Raw genomic sequence first — 19,504 nt, forward strand, 5'->3', positions numbered from 1 at the left:
AAAATGAACGTTTTTAACTCCACCGGATTGGCGACCATTTATATTATCTTGGTCGGTTTGCGAGCGTGCAAATGTTCATGATTGCTTGAAGCCAAACATGCAACTCACCTTCACACGTTGGAACTTCAGTGCTCCATCTGTTGCCACCCAAGCAAGTGGATCGCACTTCATCAGCATCACTTCCCTCAAGCTTGTATCCCCGAACACAGGAGAAGATTATCTGTGTACCACGCGTCACTTTGTTTGCTTCAGTGGACACTCGGCCGTTTTCAGGGGGGTCTGAGACCATACAACCAGCGACTTGAAGTAGAAAATAAACAATTAGAAAAGTTTAATATTTGACTTCGAGATAAAGACACTTTTATTTAACTCAGTAAAGTTTCATTTTCTATAAACCCCACAAACATTGAGCATTAAAACTACCAAGAAGACCAAACTAGCCCGTTGCCACGTATGAGCAATAAGTGACTGATATATGGACATGTATTTCGCAAGGAAGTTGTCATTTTAAAACGCTATGACAGCATTAAATATCATGTTTAACAAGAATTCGTTTTAAAAATATAGTCATTTGAGCAACAACTGCGATTTATGGGAGAAGGGTTGTTGAAAACTTCAACAATTTAGTTACTAACCATCTGGTTAAAATAACCTTATTGATTTATAACACGGTTATCAAGCACCTGCAGTAGATTCACTACCACCTTATATTATACTGTAAAGGTTCACCTTACCTTAAACCATCTGATTAATTACTAAAAAAAATAAAAGGAAAAATTGAAATCGAATTTTTCATGGAACATAATTCTCATACTCAATGGGCTACAACGCACAAATGGTCTATAAAATTTTGCTGTTTGAATAAATTTGCAGTATCTCGAATTTTGTATTTCTATTTCAATCTTTTCATTTTATTAACACTAGAACGGACAAAAAAAAAAGTATACCTCCAAGGGCCGCTGGTGTCGAAATCGACACTTTTCATAAAAACTTTATTTTTCTGCAAAATTAGCAGTAAGAGTTCGTTTTATTTTGCAGTAATAAAACTATCTGAAGCACTTATTACTTTTGTCACTTGTTTGCGCTGTTCATTTTTTGGTTTTTGACGAAAATTATGACGTAGACTACCAGGTTTTGATCAGTTCAAAGCTTGACTGTATCTGTATCTTCACTCTGTACGATGATCTAAAAATTCAACAGAGCGAAGACATAATTATTAGAAAAATAGCACAAAGTTTTTTTATTCAGGAGAAAAAAAAAATCAAACAAACCAACAAACACTTTACGCAGTGCAGCCTTTGCACTCTGTGACTTTCCAGTCATCAATATCACACTTCCTACTTTTCGACAGTGGCGGCAAAGGGTAACTGTATTGTTTTTGAAATAATATCCAGCACATTACCCGCGTTTTCTAAATGGTCGTCCCTGCTCTTCTTCTCTCTACAGTGTCGGCTTTTGCTTCAGCACATGAACAGTTCTCAAGCTCTCAATAAGCTGGAGGAAAAAACCATGTCGGCTGACATTGCTGCCTGAACGTTTTCTAAAAATAATCCAAGAGTTTTCAAAGCGGCATATTTGTCCAAACTGCAAGAGACCATTTTTTGCTTGCTGCATGTGTGGTGCATTTTCTTGCCATTTGGTCAAACACATCAACTGCTACTTTGTTCTCGCTATAAAAATGGATCACAGAGGGTTTCTTTTTCTCTGTTGCATCGATACTGGGGCTGTTATGCATAGTGGAAAGGACATTTGTATTTTTTTTTGCACTTATAGTTTACAAGTATGCAGTAGGGTGGGCCGTTTTTGACTTTTTTTCGAAATTCAACAACGGCTAGTCATAAAAAGTGGCACATGCATGAAAAAATTACGTGTGCAAAATTTCATCAGTTTGGGGGTGCATCTTCTGCCCCCGCAGGGGGGTCAAACTTTCAATTTTTCGAAAAAAAGTAGGAAATTTCACTTTCCGTTTTAACATAAATTTTTTTATAATTTTTCTTATGGCTAGTTATAAATTGTATGTGGGGTGTACCCAGAACTTTCCTATGTAAAGGCATGTTCGAAGCTTAAGGTTTACTGCCCCCGCATCGACGACCAAAATGCTGAATTTTCACCAATTTGAGATGCAATTTTGTCATTGCTCAATGAACAAACTTGTCGCAAAAGGGCGAGATGGTAGGCTACGCTCATTTATGTTCTGTCATTTAACTTTGCAGGATGATACGAATGAGGTACATCAGTTCACTTGGTATCGCCACGTTACTCTTGTTGGACCATGTTGCTTTGCTTTGCTGACAAACTTTGCTGACTGGGTTGATTCGTAGTTACGAACTGAGATAAAAGAGATAAGCAATAGCAAGTTTGATCAGTTGCAGCTATAAAACGCAACTTATAAATTACAGTGGTCGGTTTGTTCAGATACTTTACTTCAGAATAAAAGCTATATGAACTGCAGGTTCCGTAAATACAGTGTAAACTTACGATAATCTATGAGGCTAGCAGACTAGTTAGGCTTAATATTGCCATGTGACATAGAAATAAATCATACGAAAAGCATAGGTTTTTTTGATCATTTACAATATTTATTCCAGAACTTCTGTTATGGTTAATTTATGGTTTAATTGTTAAAATGGCTACTCGCAGTGCTTCAGAGTGTCCGATATTTGGTCCGGCAAACGAGCTAAGTTTACGAAATCTTCCTACGTACGAAGATGTAATGAGATATTACCAATTTGTGAGAATACGTTTACGAGAAAAAAAGGAGCCAACCTTTCAGGCCATCACTCAAACTGTTGCTGAAAAGCTGCAGTACTTGTGGAAACTCGCATCGATCCCGCATCTTTCACAAAAACGTATATGTTTTATGATAAAGAGTTACAAAGAAAAAATGAATAACCTTTTGAAGTCAAAATCTAGAGGTGGGCCTAAATTTCAGCAAAATTTGGAGCAAATGAAAGAATCTGCAAAGCAAACATTATTTGATATCGGTTGTTGTAAGTGTTCCAATTTTCAGCAATGTACTTGCCCGCAGGAAAATCGTGTCCCTGTTACGGAACAACAGTTCCTTCTTGATCAAAGAACAACCCGCATAATGGTGATAGATAAACTTGATAAATCGACCACAAAATCTAATTTTAAGCGTTTGCAGAGGAGAGTCGCAAGATCAGAACAATTCCATTCTTTACGTGAAGACCCAGGAGCAGGCACAAGTAGCGCTTTGGTCAAAACACCTTTAACTTCTTATTCAAGCTCAGAAACGTTGTCATCCAATGAAGAAAGCTGCGGAGATGATGATGATTATCAACCCAGTTTTGCCTCGGAAAACCCCAGAAAAAGCAAGGTTACTTCCAGTTTAGTAATATTTGCTGAATCATGCGATCGTACTAGTATTTCAGATAGGTCTGCAGCACTTATTGCTTCATCACTTCTACAAGATGCAGGAGTTGTAACGGATAGCGAATCTCAATCCGTTATAGACAAAAACAAAGTGAGAAGAGCGAGAAAAAAACTGAGGCTTACAACTCAAACGGAAAGTATCATGTGCATAAATTTGCAAAGCATATATTTTGATGGCCGAAAAGATCAAACCATCAAACAAGATGAAATTGCTGGGCGACTTCGAAAACATTTCGCAGTTGAAGAGCACATTAGTTTAATTGAGGAGCCAAGTTCTCATTTTATTGGTCATTTTACTGCAGCCAACGGATCTAGTGTGTCAATAGCTACCGGGATTCTTGAATATCTTGGATCCAATAAAATTAGCTACGATAATGTAATGGCAATTGGATGCGATGGAACCGCAGTAAACACAGGTCAAAAAGGCGGCGTGATAAAGCTCCTGGAAGATCATTTCCAAAAGCCGCTTCAATGGTTAATATGCCTACTCCACGGTAATGAATTGCCTCTTAGGCATCTTATAAAAGAACTGGATGGCAATACTAGCGGACCTGATAGCTTCACTGGGCCCATTGGAAAGCAGCTAGCCACTGTCATACAACTAGATGTTGTAAAATATAAAGCAGTTCCGGCACCAGAGATTGAAATTGATGAAAATAACCTCAGCACTGACCAAAAATATCTTCTACACATGCACAGAGCAGTGAAAAGTGGAGAAATATCAATTCATTTTGCATCTAGGAGTCCAGGTATGATGAACCACTCAAGATGGTTGACCACAGCCAATAGAATTCTACGTTTGTATGTTGCATCTAACGAACCGTCAGCTGTATTGGTGGAACTTGTGGATTATATTATGAATGTTTACATTCCAGTATGGTTTGCCATTAAAAAAGAAAGCAATTTCACTAATGGCCCAAAACATTTCTTTAAAATTCTACACTCTGCTCAGAAGCTATCGAATAAAGCTCGCAATATCGTCAACAAAGTACTACAGAGGAATGCGTTTTATGCCCATCCTGAAAACATTTTGATTGCAATGATATGTGATACCGAAGAGTATGTAAGGGAACTAGGATGGAGAAGAATTTTCAATTCAAGAATATTATCATCTCACAGCACTCGTCAGCGAAAATTCACCCTGTCAATATGGCAGTTCAGTTCCGAACGTTACTTTGAGATGATAGACTGGCAAAATATTCCAGTTACGGAACCCCCAATGATGCGTGGTGTTGACAGCAGTGTGATAGAAGAGCACATCAAAACAAAGATGCCTCCCCAACAGTTGTTTCCTATGTTTCCCTGCCACACACAAGCCGTTGAGAGAGCCATTAAACTCGTGACAGATGCCTCATCACATGTGGTGGACAGCATTGAAAGAGATGGGTACATTAAAGCAATATTACAATCAAGGAAAAAAATTCCTCGGTTCCAGTCGAAACAAGATTTTATGATTCATTAGACAACCAGAACTAAGTTTGAACAATAATCTGGTGAACTGGTTAAAAGTTCTTCTTGTTTGTTGCATTTTTGACACAATTTCGTTTTTGTTTTTTTTTAACACAAGTTCTTGTTTATCGTTACATTGCTGTCAAACAAAGTTTACTCCTGTATGTGGTTCTTGTAGTAGCCTATCAAGTGAACGTTTAATTTTGGTTTGTAACTGACAAACTTGTGTAAACAAATCATGATAACAATTCACGTCGAAACTGTACAGTAGGCCTACATTCCATTTACGGAACCTGCAGATCATATTGATTTTATTCTAAAGTAAATTAGGCCTATGGGTTGCGTTTTATAGCTGTAACTGATCGAGCTTAGGCTACTATTGCTTTTAACATAAGCAAGACTACGTATTATAGTTTGTCAATTCGTATTATCATGTAAAGTTACTGGACAGAACATAAATGAGCGTACTGCGGTAACACCATCTCGCCCTTTTGTGACAAGTTTGTTTATTAAACAATGACAAAATTGCATCTCAAATTGGTGAAAATTCAGCATTTTGGTCGTCGATGCGGGGGCAGTAAACCTTAAGCTTCGAACATGCCTTTACATAGGAAAGTTCTGGGTACATCCCACTTACAGTTTATAACTAGCTATAAGAAAAATTATAAAAAAAATTATGTTAAAACGGAAAGTGAAATTTCCCACTTTTTTTCGAAAAATTGAAAGTTTGACCCCCTGCGGGGGCAGAAGATGCACCCCCAAACTGATGAAATTTTGCACACGTAATTTTTTCATGCATGTGCCACTTTTTATGACTAGCCGTTGTTGAATTTCAAAAAAAAGTCAAAAACGGCCCACCCTAGTATGCAGCTGTTCGTTGAATTGTGGAAGTTACTGCAAAAATTTTCTCCTCCACTCTCAGTCACCTCCTTTGTCAGTTCTTTACTGTTAGCTCGAACAGTTCCAACAATGGTTATATTTCTTTCTCTGTAGCAAACCAGCAAGATTCACACTAGTAAAGAAGTTATCTGTTGTGACGTTGTACCCGCTTTGTCTGTGTACTCTAAATTGGTGGTGATCCTGATCACTACATCTTCGGTGAAAAGTCTTCCATTTCGTTGCTCTCTTTCAATATCTCCGAGGTAGGGCAAGTACGGTACGGTATTGCCTACGTATTTGGAATGAACCTCGGCTAACACCCAGAATTTCATGCCAAACTTGTTTGGTTTGTTTGGCATGAACACGATAAAAGGGCATCTGTTTTCATTGGAAATACCGTTGTAGCTGTTCACGATTGGCAGGCTCCAATCCAGAGTGTAATTGTTGATGCAATTAGCAACAAGTCCTTCCAGTGGCTCTCGAATATGAATAAACTTATCTGTTGCAAATCGCTGATAGATTTGTGGAAGGTATTTGTAAACTCAGTAGGATGACCTAAAATCAAGCCGAGCGATGACACACATCCAGCCGAGCGTTGGACAATTCCCATGAGAAACGCTATAAGTAATTGGGATAACTATTCAATTAATTGTTTTCACACAGAAAATCTTTTATACTTGACAAATCTTATTAAATTTGCATGAGGTGTCGATTTCGACACCTCGGCAGTTAGAGGTATATCCGCACATTGTAGATAACATAAAAAGATTTTTTAGAAAATAATACTGAACTATAAAGTGTAAGCATAATTGAGAAGCTATAAAAAGTTTGAAAACGTTGCGATAACAATTAGGGCAATTGAGATGCGTGCTCCTGAACATTATTGACCACCTTGCAGTTACGGTGGTTCTCAACATTAATGCCTAATTCCTTCTTTGAAATACACAACTCTTGTCAATTTCTCCCCACAATAATTCACAAAACAATGCTAAAAACAGGTCGGCAGAAGTTTCAGTAGGCTACCACTTTCAGTTAGGCTATGACTTGATGGTAATCACAACGTGGTCTATTACATCTTAAAGCGTTGTAAAAACTCTACGCTGATCTAAAACTATGTGCTCAGTCATAAATAAATTAACCATTTCAATAGATTATTTAGATAAATTTACATTGGATTTACATTTCTTCCCAATTCCTTTCAACAGAATTATTCCTCCCTTTAAGTTAAAATATTTTCCTTACGGAGCCAAGTGGCTTCCTATAAGAACCACACTGTTGTAGCTGCTTAAGATCAACGTTCGCGTTATGCAACAGACGGCATTGATTACATCACGATCACGTCACCATAATTATTATTTTAATAATAGTTAGAATGAATCAAAATTACCATTCTACAGCAAATTACAGCAGCACCATTCATTGTTGCTACAATCAAACAACTAAACAAAACATACAAGTGTAAAATTAACTATAGTAACACAAATGAAACTAAATCTTTCGCTAACTCTGGCAAATTTTTAAATAGGTCTGTGGCCCATCTCAAAATCTTTCCATGGCCCACTAGTGAACCATAGCCCACTGGTTAAGAACCGCTGCTTTAGCTGGATGCTGAGGAATAAACTTTTGATAGCTTTAAAATTGGTGACATGAAAGCTTGATAACTTTCAATTCCATTTCAAGTGGGATCGCTGGTGCAGATTGCAGTCCTCCACATTGTAATGTATTGGAACCGCACCGTTGCACTCTTAATTTTGTGTGGGAATTTGCCCTTACCAGCGTCTCGCATTTTGCTTTACGCGCTTTTCATGACGTCGTAATTGGTCGCCTTTAAATAGGCTTCCTTGACAGTGTTGCGCCAGTTCCTTACAAACCAGCTCAGTGGCGAGTGGTTTCGCCTTCGCCTCTGGTGCTGGTAGATCTGAGATCGATTCCAGGTCGGGTTAAACCGAAGACTTTAAAAACGGTACCGATTGTGTTCTTTCTTGCATAACGCAGTGAGAATAAATCGGGTTATAATGTGATAACATCGTAAACCTAATATAAAAAATTAAAACATGAGCCCTGTCGCTAAAAGACCTTAGCTGTTGTAGAGCGACAATAAATAAAACCATGACATTATTATTATTACAGTTCCTTACATTCTTACATTTATTACGTTATTACAATTATAAGTTCAATCGACTTAGTGTCGGAGTCATCTTGTAGTGGTCGAATTCTATGCAACATTACACACATAACTCTGTCAGAAGCATCTTCCTCCTTCATGTCTTCTGTGACACAATCTCTCATTTCGGCCTTCCATGCTTTCTTTTACCAAATTTTAATTGCCTTTTTCTTCTTCTGAAGTAATCTTCTCTCCTTACGCCATAACCCAACTATTTAAGCTTTGTCTTTCTCAACTTGTTTTCCAGCTTTCCAACTTGCATTTATTCTCTAATCATTTAATTTCTTATTCTGTACTGTTTTGCCAACCCTAGAAACCATCGCAACATTTGCATTTCTGGTACTTGAAACTTCCCTTCCATTGTTTTTCTCAAAGCTACCGCCTGCATGCCAGACAACATTGAGGGTCTTACCATCGTTTATTAACCCTATCATAATACGAACTCTTTTCGTACGCGAAAGCACGTCATGGGCTGTCTTATCCCCGGTGATTAATCGGTGATTAATTAATCGCTAATAACGGGAGCTATGAAAATCACAGAGCCAAAATATTTCACAAGATAATAGCCATGTGTATTGTGCAAATACAAATTAAATTTTTACCCAACAAAGTGATTGAAATAAAGTGTTGAGATGAAAAGACGTCAGAAAGTAGGTTTTTATTCTAATTTCGCAAAAATAACTTCAAAATTGAAATTTTTGAATTATAACATAGAGTAATGCTAAACTAAACAAAAAATTGCTTTTGCTCATAAATATAAGGCATTTTTGGGCCTTTTTTACATTTCAAAATAATTGCAGTAACATTTATATTACACTTACATGAAATTATATATATCTAGCACTTTACGAAAATGACTAGCCACCTGAGACGCAGTGCTTATTGTGAAGGACAGGAAGGTAGACAAATGACCAGTTTATGTTTATAAAATTTGCAAAGAAAAAAAAAAAAGTCAAGAAAATTTACAATTCTAGCATACTTCCTTCTGAGAAACATTTCACTACTAGAGTGGGGCGTCCTCATAAAACCCCGTGTCTCTACAGACAGGGATAAACCTTCCCCTTAAATTGTTTTGGGTGCAAATAAATAAATGGGTATGTAGCTATAGGTAATCTTATGCAACAATCAAATGAAACGCCGTTTCTATTGTTTAAATTTAGACTAAAGTTGTTATCAAGGGTCTAGTGCTTTGACGGTTCACTGCTGGTTCACATATCAATGACGCTAAACCTTCAACATCTTCAGACTAAATTAAGCTGTTAAAGCTCCTAAAAAGGACTCAAGTTGCCAACCTCCTTTTGGTGAGTCCTGATAATTTAAGTTTTTGAAGGGAATGCAACAACAAAAGAGGTCCCCAGAATGGCAAAAAGATAAACCCTTGGCCTCAGTTGTCCAACCAGAGGTATTCATTTTCCTGATTCTGCTCAAGTGCATTTTGTATTGCAGGCAGTTCTACCTGTCATTAGGGTCGAAGTAACACTTTTTCAGTTGAAAGTGGTAGGCCAAACTCCTATTATCTTCTTCTTGCGAATGAGGTGGTAGCAGTCACGTTATTTCATCCATGCGCTGCAGCCATTGGACTGTGTTGCTATGAAGCGCTATAAGATTGGCATTTCCATTCTGAGATCCGTAAATCAGGCAGTGATGAATGATGTATTGTGTAGAGAGGTTTCAAAGATTTAACCCTTTGAGGACCGTTGGTACATATGTGTACCAAGAACTAGGTATGTATTGTGTAATGTATTGTGATGTATTGTGTAATGTGTAATGTGTAATGTGTATTTGTGTAATTGTGTAATTGTGTAAATTGTGTAATTGTGTAATGATGTATTGTGTAATGTATTGTGTACCAAGGCTCTAAATGAAATTGTTCATTAAAAACCCACTGATTACCAAACTCCTGTCACCAACCGCAATTCTAATGAATTATAAGTTCCCCTTGTTTAAACAAATCTGAGGCCAATATGTCTCCATAGCAATTTGGTAAATTTATGTGTTATTGTGTTGAAATGTCTTCTGTCCACTTTTGCATCGCTGCTGCTGGTGTACTGAGTGTTATTTACTTTGTTTATTCTTTTGTTTCGAAGGTAGACCTTCTCGTTTGATGCAAATAAATATTGACACATCACTGCCAATAAGTATAAACCAAGGATGAATGTTCGAAGTCTTTCCTCGTGATGTTTATACTTGAAGTGGTAAAATGTGAAAAGAACGTTTTTTCTTTGCACAAACTTTTCTACTTACTTCGTTTGCACTCAGGCATCATGACAGACCATTTCCCACTTCTAAGACACCTTGCTACCAGTCTCCCACTGGGCTGGTCCACCATCCCATAACCAGCATGGCACCGGTACGTGATTTCACCTCCAACCATCACTGTCGCTTGTTCAAATGAAATTCCAAATTCTGGAGCGATTGGAATGCACGTGATACCTGAAGTTACAACAACAAGATAAGAGTTTCCTTTTGTAAATATATTATTTTATTTATTATTTATTTTTGTTACTAGAAGAATATAATATACAGCATGGCTCTCACAGATGTGTAGAGCCCATTTATTTTGCTTAAAAAAACATAAAAATTAGGATTTGTCAAGCTGTTGTGACCTTTTTTTTGTGATTTTTTTTTCACAGTGTGTGACCTTTTTTGGTCCATTATATCAACACCACTCAGTTGAAAGGTACAATATGCCATGTACATTGTACAGTATACACTCAAAAAGGTATTGACGTTTCATTTGTTTTTTTAAATTTGTAGTATTTTAGCCTTTCAAGAATGGGCATAGCGATGGGAGGATCTATTATTGCTTAAGCCTTCTTTTTGTGTGGAATGCATTGTTAAAAATTTGTAGGCAAGAGTAGGTCACAATTTGAAATGGAGCACCATTGGGGGACGAGTTGCAATATTGGGGATTACATATATCATAAATATTACAAACTCTAGAAGTTCTTGGTTTTCATCAAAAAAATTAGTTTCACACCAAGCATTGCACTAAGAAACACTACAGTAGCCAGGGGTCACCAACCTTTTTGCATGGGGGCCACTTTGGCACTAAGGAGAGCTGTGGCGGGCCGCACCAGTAAAATGTTAGGTAGGTTGACTCTTATGCTAAAAAAGAACGCATCTCGTACCCAGTATCCAGCGTTACATGTTGTTTATATTTATGTTAGAATACCGCAGCAACAAAATTAATCTAACAACGCTACTGCCAGGCCAAGCTCCTTTTACAACACTTTTGACTTTTTTTTAACAATGCCTGTTAAATGAGGCCACTTGTTTTGTGCACTTATAGCGAGGCGAGCGGTTTCATCAGAATATTCATCGCCAAGCAAGAGTGGTGTAGTCACTTCGCTTCACAAAAGATATCTTGCAATTAACAATTTTAGTAAACAAGGAAATGTTTGACACATTGCAATACAGGCAACAACAGTGACCGGCAAACATATCAGCGAAAAATAAGCTCGTTAGCTCGCCCCGTTATCTCAGTGGTTATGCGTCGGGCTCAAGATCACGCGGTTCTGGTTCGACTCTCGGGGTGTGCGCTTGAGCAACGCATTTCAGGACTGCTCTCCATTCAGCGGAACCTAGTGAATGGAATAATTTCTCGTCAACAACACTTCAACAATCGGAAAACTTCACTCTGCCAATCTCGGTAACCGGTCCTGCGTCAAGAGCCTCTACAAGTATGCGAACAAGTACCAGGAAAAACCTATCAAGGCTTTGTCAGTCCGAGAATAAAGATTCAAAAACCATCAAAACCAAATAACAAGGAGAAAGAAACCAGGCACCATGAAACAAATGCTTGTAGTGTGCGCAAACGGGCTTGTTCTCCTTTGTTTTCTTTGTTCTAAGTTTTGACGCTATGAAAATAAATAGAAACAATTGTGCACCTTCTTTTTTATTTCTTCCTTTTCTCAAACTTTAGTGACAAGCAAACAAACGACCATTCTTTACCTCAACCAAACTAAAAACTGATGAATTTTGCTTAACGTAGTCAAAAAATGAAACGTGTAACATACAAAAATATGAGATCATCTGAAAGCAAGCGCGAGACTAATTTAGTTTCTCCCGCGGGCTTACGGCGATCGAAGCCAAACGTCACAGTAGAAAGCACCCAAACATCGTAATTCTATCGTAATTCATGAACAGTCTTCCCTTTAAAAAAGCAATGAGTTGGTTTTTCATCTTTTTTGTGAGAGTCTATGAAACCGTCTTTCTTTTGTTGTATACAACTGTCACTTGCGATGCTTATCAGCGAGGCAAGAATTTGTTGATTAACAACATTTTGCAGTACTTGCTTCAGCAGTACATTTATACTAAAATTGAAACGATACAGAAAAGATTAGCATGGCCCCTGCGCAAGGATGACACGCGAAATCGTGAAGCGTTCCATATTTCTTTAAAAAAAGAAGAAAAAAAAACATTTTGCAGTTCTGAGTTAAATATTTTCATAATACAACCAGAAAAAGTCTTTAAATTTATATATAATATTTTGCCAATTTATTATAAATTGAGTTGGCACACCGAACTATTTTGCCAACAAAAACTTGCATAAAGAGAACACTGGTCGTGAAACACAATAACGGTGAAACGCACACTAGTGTTTACATGACATTTACAAACTTAATATAAGCAACCCTATGCTCACAGACATTTTCGAAATTCAAAAACAGACGTTTTAGTCACCCACTGGGACAGTGTGGCTGGACATCGCATTGGAATAGCTTTAAGCAACCCCCACCTAGAACTATAATCTGATTTGTCGGTCGGAGGAATCGTATGCAAAGCGAAAATATGCTTCCAGGAAAGTATTTTTTGCGTGCCCTTTAACTCCTTAAGAAAAATATTTTTGGTTATACTTGTACGCTGATACCTTCCGTGGGCCGCAGCGATACAGCGTGGCAGGCCGCATGCGGCCCGGCGGCCGCCATTTGGTGACCCCTGCAGTAGGCTATATGTTTGTGTCATTTGTGTTGAGTTAGGGCGAAGTGATTTTTCCTGACTTTGCATCCATTGTTTTTTTTTTAAGCTTACATCAAGTCATAATTTTTGTTTGTTGAAGCTGTCTACAATGGAGTGTCTTTTATTACGTTAGATTTGTCCTGGCTTTTAAATCAAGTTGTCACTGCCCAATTTCAATGTTTAAGTGTGGGAAACCTTAGGATATAATGCTTGGATACCACATCGATTTCTTTTGTAAAGAAATTTTCAAAGACCTTGATATGCCAATTTGCCTCGTCCGACGTTCACAAACTGTATGAACGTGCTTAAAAAAAGACAAAAAATTTGAACCTTGACGGCTACAGGACTGCCCACCACGGAAAGACGACATGTGTACCACCAAGAACTGTGTTTACATGATTATATGCAAGAAATGGAAAGAAAGCTACATAAGCACCACGATCCGCCCACTCCACTCCCGCCTGAAGGAACACCTTAACTCAGATAAAAGTTCAGTCTTTAGTCATCAACAGCAGTAGGCTGCTGTGCCGAGTTTTATTTTACGATCATTGCCAGAGAGAACAACGCTGCACAGCTGCGCTTCAAAGAGGCCATTTTCACAACTAGACAAAGTCCAAAAATCAACAACCGTGCCGAGAGGGAAGAATCACGACACCTAATTTGTTAATCAACTGGTTTGACAAATTAATAGTGATAACGCCTGACAGCACATAAACTCAACAGAGAGTAATAAAAACAGAAGCCTCAAGATCAAGACCAAAAAAATAATAAAAATAAACAACTACCCACTAACTCCAACACCACTCGTCATAGCACATGACTAAGGAACTGTGATCCAAAAGCAAGTGCAAACCCCTACTACCAAAGAAAACTCCCAGCATCAGACTAAAACAGATCGTTAGTATCCACATTGTAAAGTAAGCGCAACTCGATTTATTACAAAAGTATTTATTTGTATGTATCCCTTTGGATTCGAAAATAATTACCAAAATACCTTCACAGCTGGGAACGTCATTATCCCACATCCCATTGTTCTGGCAAGTTAGCACCACCGAAGTCTGTCCATTCACTGCGTAACCGTCATCACAGGTATACGTCACTTTCTCTCCTCCTACGTAGGTAGATTTGTCTGCAGAGTGAGAGCTGAACATTCGAGCTTCTTCAACATTGCACACTGCAAACAAGCAAACGCGAGATGAGCGTCAATATTAAATATAATTCTATTTGAATAAGGTTACCAATTACGTTGTGTGACGTTGAACTCTTGTTTACGTAGGGCCTTAGGCTGCTTAAAAAATTAGCTGATTTCTTGTGAAAAATGCTGTTGTCTTCAAATTTATGTTGTTGATTAAATACAGCTGTACCTCAGACAAATTAGGCCATGGTTTTGTTGATTGCTTTAAGCATAAAATAGAAGTATGAATGAGCTACAGTAGTTTGTAAGTTTGTAGTTGCAAATGAACTCACTATTTTAGTGATGTAGTTTCTATGAAGAACACCAGACGATCAAATTTTGAAAAAACTTTAACTGTTAGGTTTGGTGGCCGTGCTTAATATATTTTCATCTTCTTCTTCAATTGCCTTGCCTGAACCAGGCATCGACGGCCTCAGATGATTAATTAGGTCGCTTTCATTTACCCAACCTTTACAGTAATTCTGCATCGCATGCGCGTTTTAACCGTACCTGTTACTGGCGAATAACCTATGGTTTCGCACTCTGCTGATTCAGCAATTTCACATAGAAGCAGTCACGCTGGAAACCTGAGATTTATTGACTTTACTTTTTTTTCTTGCCCCAACGTTTAATTCCGATTATGTTGGTATCGGATAATTGTGAAGTTCACAATAAACCTTTTGTCACAACCAGTTATGCGGTTTCATTCTGTGTTTGTCGGCGGCGCTAAAACTCCATTCTGTACCCAGGCCGCAAAATCCATCATTTTTGCATTGATTCAATGTCGATTTTGCTGTCTGGGTAGGGAGTCGCGATCTGACGCGACTCCCTATGGCGAAAATAGGTCAAAAACCGAGTCTTTATCACCTTTCCTACCTAAAATACACAATCACGAATATCTTTTGTGAAATAAATTGATTGAAGTGATAGATAAGGCTTTTGACCAACGGCATGCTTTTTCCGTTGTTATTTGATATAAGCCGACGGAGTGATTAGCAATAAGAGAGACGTAGACCTGATGATCTCGGCCAGTAACTCTTGCCGCCAAAATGAAGCAGTAACAGATACGGTTAAACTTTTAAGGCTTTAAAACTTCTGTGGTTTTGCTGCCTTTTCCTTATGTCGGTTTTGTTCCCGTACACTATTAGTATTATTGCTGTTGTTTTCCGACAAAGAAAAAATAAATTAAATTCAATTGAATAGAATTGATTTTGAATGTAAAATCCATATCCAACTTGCAGCTTCTAATTCACAGGCAATAACAAGGAAATGATTCCCAGATGGAGTGACTTGAAAAAGTTACATGAACAGGAGAAGGAAAATCTTGTAAAGCTTTCAAAACGTAATGATGTTGCTGTCAGTACAAAACCTGTTCAGCGACAAAATGTGAGTTTTTGTTTAAGAATATTTTGCCATGAAACACATGCTGCTTTAATAACTTGATACCAGCAAGTTAACACCTGTGACGATTATGCCTCCAAACATGGCATTGCTTTTAATTGTAAAAAAAATCGGCTAGGTATTTTCTTTTCAATATTTTAAACTTTCTCGAGACTCACATATTTCGCTGAAAAAAGCGCTCACTTTACTGCATTGCCAACAAAATCAAAACGCAATTTTGTAAAATAATGTTCAAGGTCTGTTAAAAATACTCTGTTTCGTTCATACTGCACGTCTCTTTATGCTTCACAACTCATTATCATCAACCAATTTTGATTATACAGGCGATGATTTAATCCTCATGTTGAGGATGTATGTGTGTCTATCGAGGGCGAAGTCTTCTTCTCCACACCTCACAGTCCGTTGGGTTGGAAGAGTCCATGTTTAGGGCTAAAAGGCCACGCTTAAACGACATTGAAAATCCGAGTCAAATCTAAGGTTCAAATTCTTGTTCAACAGAATTCAATCTACGACTGGAAACGAACACTAAGTACCCGAAGTTCTAACCACAAAATGATCAACCAGCTCACCTAGACTACATTGCGGAGATTCCTCTGTCCATGTCCCATCTGAACGGCAACGAGCCACCAGTGTCCCTGTGGGCTCCCCTAACATCACAAAGCCGTCATCACATGAGTATGTCACAATATCATCGATGCTTATGTTTCCACCTCTGCTCGCGTTTCCGTTTTGAGGCGGATTAGGCACAATGCATGTAATTTCTGTAACATCGAATCGATGTGAATTTCTTCAAAATTTCAATTTTTTGTGCATTGTTGTCTAAATACACATTCGAAAACTGAATTTATAGCATATAACACTATAGTTTTTTTGTTATGCTCAAGATTATCCAGTAAGCTTATTTAAAAAATTACAAAGGTTTGATTTTGAACGTGATCATTAGGGTGGATCGATTTAGGTGAGTTTTTCGGCGGGTCAATTGTCCTCTTGATTAATATGATTGTGATGAATTTTTGTTAACGTTGAATTTGCGTTGTTTCTGTGTTCTACGTGACGTGGATTGCCTGACTACCAAGAGATTTCACAACTGATTGTCGCTTTTTGCTGCGTGCGGAGAGCCGTTGTTTCTGGTCACAATTTTGCCTTTGTGTTGGGTTCAGTATTTAGTAAAGCAAGCGTCATGTGAAACTTGTCATTTTTGTGACTTGTTTTGGTGACTTCCACAGAGCGAAGACATAATTATAAGAAAAATAACACAATATTTTCTTATTCAAGAGAAAAAAAATCAAACGAACCAACAAACACTTTACGCAGTGCAGCCTTTGCACTCTGTGACTTTTCAGTCACCATTATCACACTTCCCACAGTTTGGTTTTCGACAGTGGCTGCAAATGGTAACCATATTGTTTTCGCAAAAATGTCCAGCACATTTTCTGCGTTTTCTAGATGGTCGTCTCCGCTCTTCTTCTTTCTACAGTGTCGGCTTTTGTTTCAGCACATGAACAGTTCTCAAGCTCTCAATAAGCTGGAGGAAAAAACCACGTCGGCTGACATTGCTGCCTGAACGTTTTCTAAAAATAATCCAAGATTTTTTAAAGCTGCAATATCAATCATATTTGTCCAAACTGCAAGAGGCCATCTTTTGCTTGCTGCATGTGTGGTGTATTTTCTTGCCATTTGGTCAAACACATCACCTGCTACTTTGTTCTCGCTATAAAAATGGATCACAGAGGGTTTCTTTTTCTCTGTTGCATCGATACTGGGGCTGTTATGCATAGTGGAAAGGACATTTGCATTTTTTTTTTGCACTTATAGTTTACAAGTATGCAGCTGTTCGTTGAATTGTGGAAGTTACTGCGAAAATCTTTATCCTCCACCCTCAGTCACCTCCTTTGTCAGTTCTTTACTGTTAGCTCGAACAGTTCCAACAATGATTATATTTCTTTCCTGTAGCAAACCAGCAAGATTCACACTAGTAAAGAAGTTATCTGTTGTGACGTTGTACCCGCCTTGTCTGTGTAAATTGGTGGTGATCCTGATCACTACATCCTCGGTGAAAAGTCTTCCATTTCGTTGCTCTCTTTCAATATCTCCGAGGTACGATAAGTACGGTACGGTATTGCCTACGTATTTGGAATGCACCTCGGCTAACACCCAGAATTTCATGCCAAACTTGTTTGGTTTGTTTGGCATGAACACGATAAAAAGGCATCTGTTTTACATTGGAAATACTGTTTAATGTAGCTGTTCACAATTGGCAGGCTCCAATCCAGAGTGTAATTGTTGATGCAATTAGCAACAAGTCCTTCCAGTGGCTCTCGAATATGAATAAACTTATCTGTTGCAAATCGCTGATAGATTTGTGGAAGGTATTTGTAAACTCAGTAAGATGACCTAAAATCAAGTCGAGCGATGACACACATCAAGCCGATCGTTGGACAATTTTCATGAGAAACACTATAAGTAACTGTGAAAACTATTAAATTATTTTTTTTCACAGAGAAAATCTTTTATACTTTACAAATCTTATTCAGTTTGTATGAGGTGTCGATTTCGACAAACGGCAGTTGGAGGTATATCCGCACATTGTAGATAACATAAAAATATTTTTTAGAAAAATAATACTGAACTATGAAGTGTAAGCATAATTGGGAAGCTACTGAAAGTTTGAAAACGTTGCGATAACAATTAACGCCATCACTATAATCACTATCGAGCAGGAATATGCACAAAAATCTTATTAGCCCGACAGTTTGTAAAGTATTCAAACGGACAATTGACGTGCTCCTCATTCCATTTATACTTGTCGCTACTCTTGATGTGTTCATGTAATCGACAAAAATAATTAAACTGATCAATGTATGAACAAATAACTGTCACAAAGATTCAGGAGAAACTAATAGCCTAATCTCCAAAGATGAGGTGAGGCAGTTGGAACTACAAACTTTGTCACGTGATAATATAATTCTAACTAAAAGTAATTTCCAACTGGGTTTCCTAGTCGTCTGCTCTCGATTCCAAAGCAAAAATAAGCAATGTTTATAAATGATACAAATGTAGATAGCCTATTCTTTGTGGTAGTAGTGGTTTGTACTGTCATTCGGAACACAGTTTCCTAGTCATGTGCTAGGACGAGTCAGACTAAAACAGTTCGTTTGTATCTACGTTTGTGAAGTAAACAAACGATCATGTTGCTAAAAGCGAAACTCAATTCATTGTTTACAAATTAGTTTATTGGCATTTTCAAAATATAAGTGCAAATACCTCCGATCTGTTTATAAAAGTAATATTAGTGATAATGATACTGCACCACTTACTGCATTCCCAATTAAAACAAATGATGATGATTTACTGCTTTGATGATGATTTACTCCTTTGAAAGACACAACTATTGTCATTTTCTCCCCACAATAATTCACAAAACAATGCTAAAAACAGGTCGGCAGAAGTTTCAGTAGGCTACCACTTTCAGTTAGGCTATGACTTGATGGTAATCACAACGTGGTCTATTACATCTTAAAGCGTTGTAAAAACTCTAAGCTGATCTAAAACTATGTGTTCAGTCATAAATAAATTAACCATTTCAATAGAATGTGAAGAAAGGCGTTCTTCCCGGCTATCAGCACAAGGCTGATTACTCACTAGCACAGCGAGCTGCAGTGACGCTTCGCTAACCAGAACGGTGTAGCTTCCACGCCAGCCATTGAGACCTCCAATTAAACGTTTAAGTTATTTTGGCAGCCGATTGTAGCATCGAATAGACAGGTTTTGTTGGCTCTTTCTTTCCACAAAGATAAGAGTTAAACTGACTGGTAAAGCGGCGGTCGATTACTCAAGTGGCAAGAATACGGTGCGATACTGATGAGCCCAGCCTCATGGGCGAAACACGTGTCTATCGCTGTCTATTCGATGCTACAATCGGCTGCCAAAATAACTTAAACGTTTAATTGGAGGTCTCAATGGCTGGCGTGGAAGCTACACCGCTCTGGTTAGCGAAGCGTCACTGCAGCTCGCTGTGCTAGTGAGTAATCAGCCTTGTGCTGATAGCCGGGAAGAACGCCTTTCTTCACATTGACCTACCC

At 38.0% G+C, this 19,504-nt stretch overlaps 1 protein-coding gene and 1 non-coding gene across 2 annotated transcripts in view; one reads left to right on the forward strand and one right to left on the reverse strand.

The window, feature by feature from the left end:
- The window catches only part of LOC145779150 (complement receptor type 2-like), a 399,260-nt gene that overhangs the window by 30,131 nt on the left and 349,625 nt on the right, over positions 1-19,504 (reverse strand). Inside the window, exon 8 of the mRNA XM_082590730.1 lies at positions 109-300. Within this exon, the coding sequence (XP_082446856.1) occupies positions 109-300 (192 nt within the window). The remainder of the gene's footprint in view (positions 1-108; positions 301-19,504) is intronic.
- Positions 12,176-12,284, forward strand: LOC145785161 (U6 spliceosomal RNA). The gene has a single exon (XR_014291136.1). It is a non-coding gene; the product is annotated as a U6 spliceosomal RNA (small nuclear RNA).

The sequence above is a fragment of the Aplidium turbinatum genome, chromosome 1 (genome assembly GCF_918807975.1).
Source record: "Aplidium turbinatum chromosome 1, kaAplTurb1.1, whole genome shotgun sequence".
NCBI classification, from domain to species: Eukaryota; Metazoa; Chordata; class Ascidiacea; order Aplousobranchia; family Polyclinidae; genus Aplidium; species Aplidium turbinatum.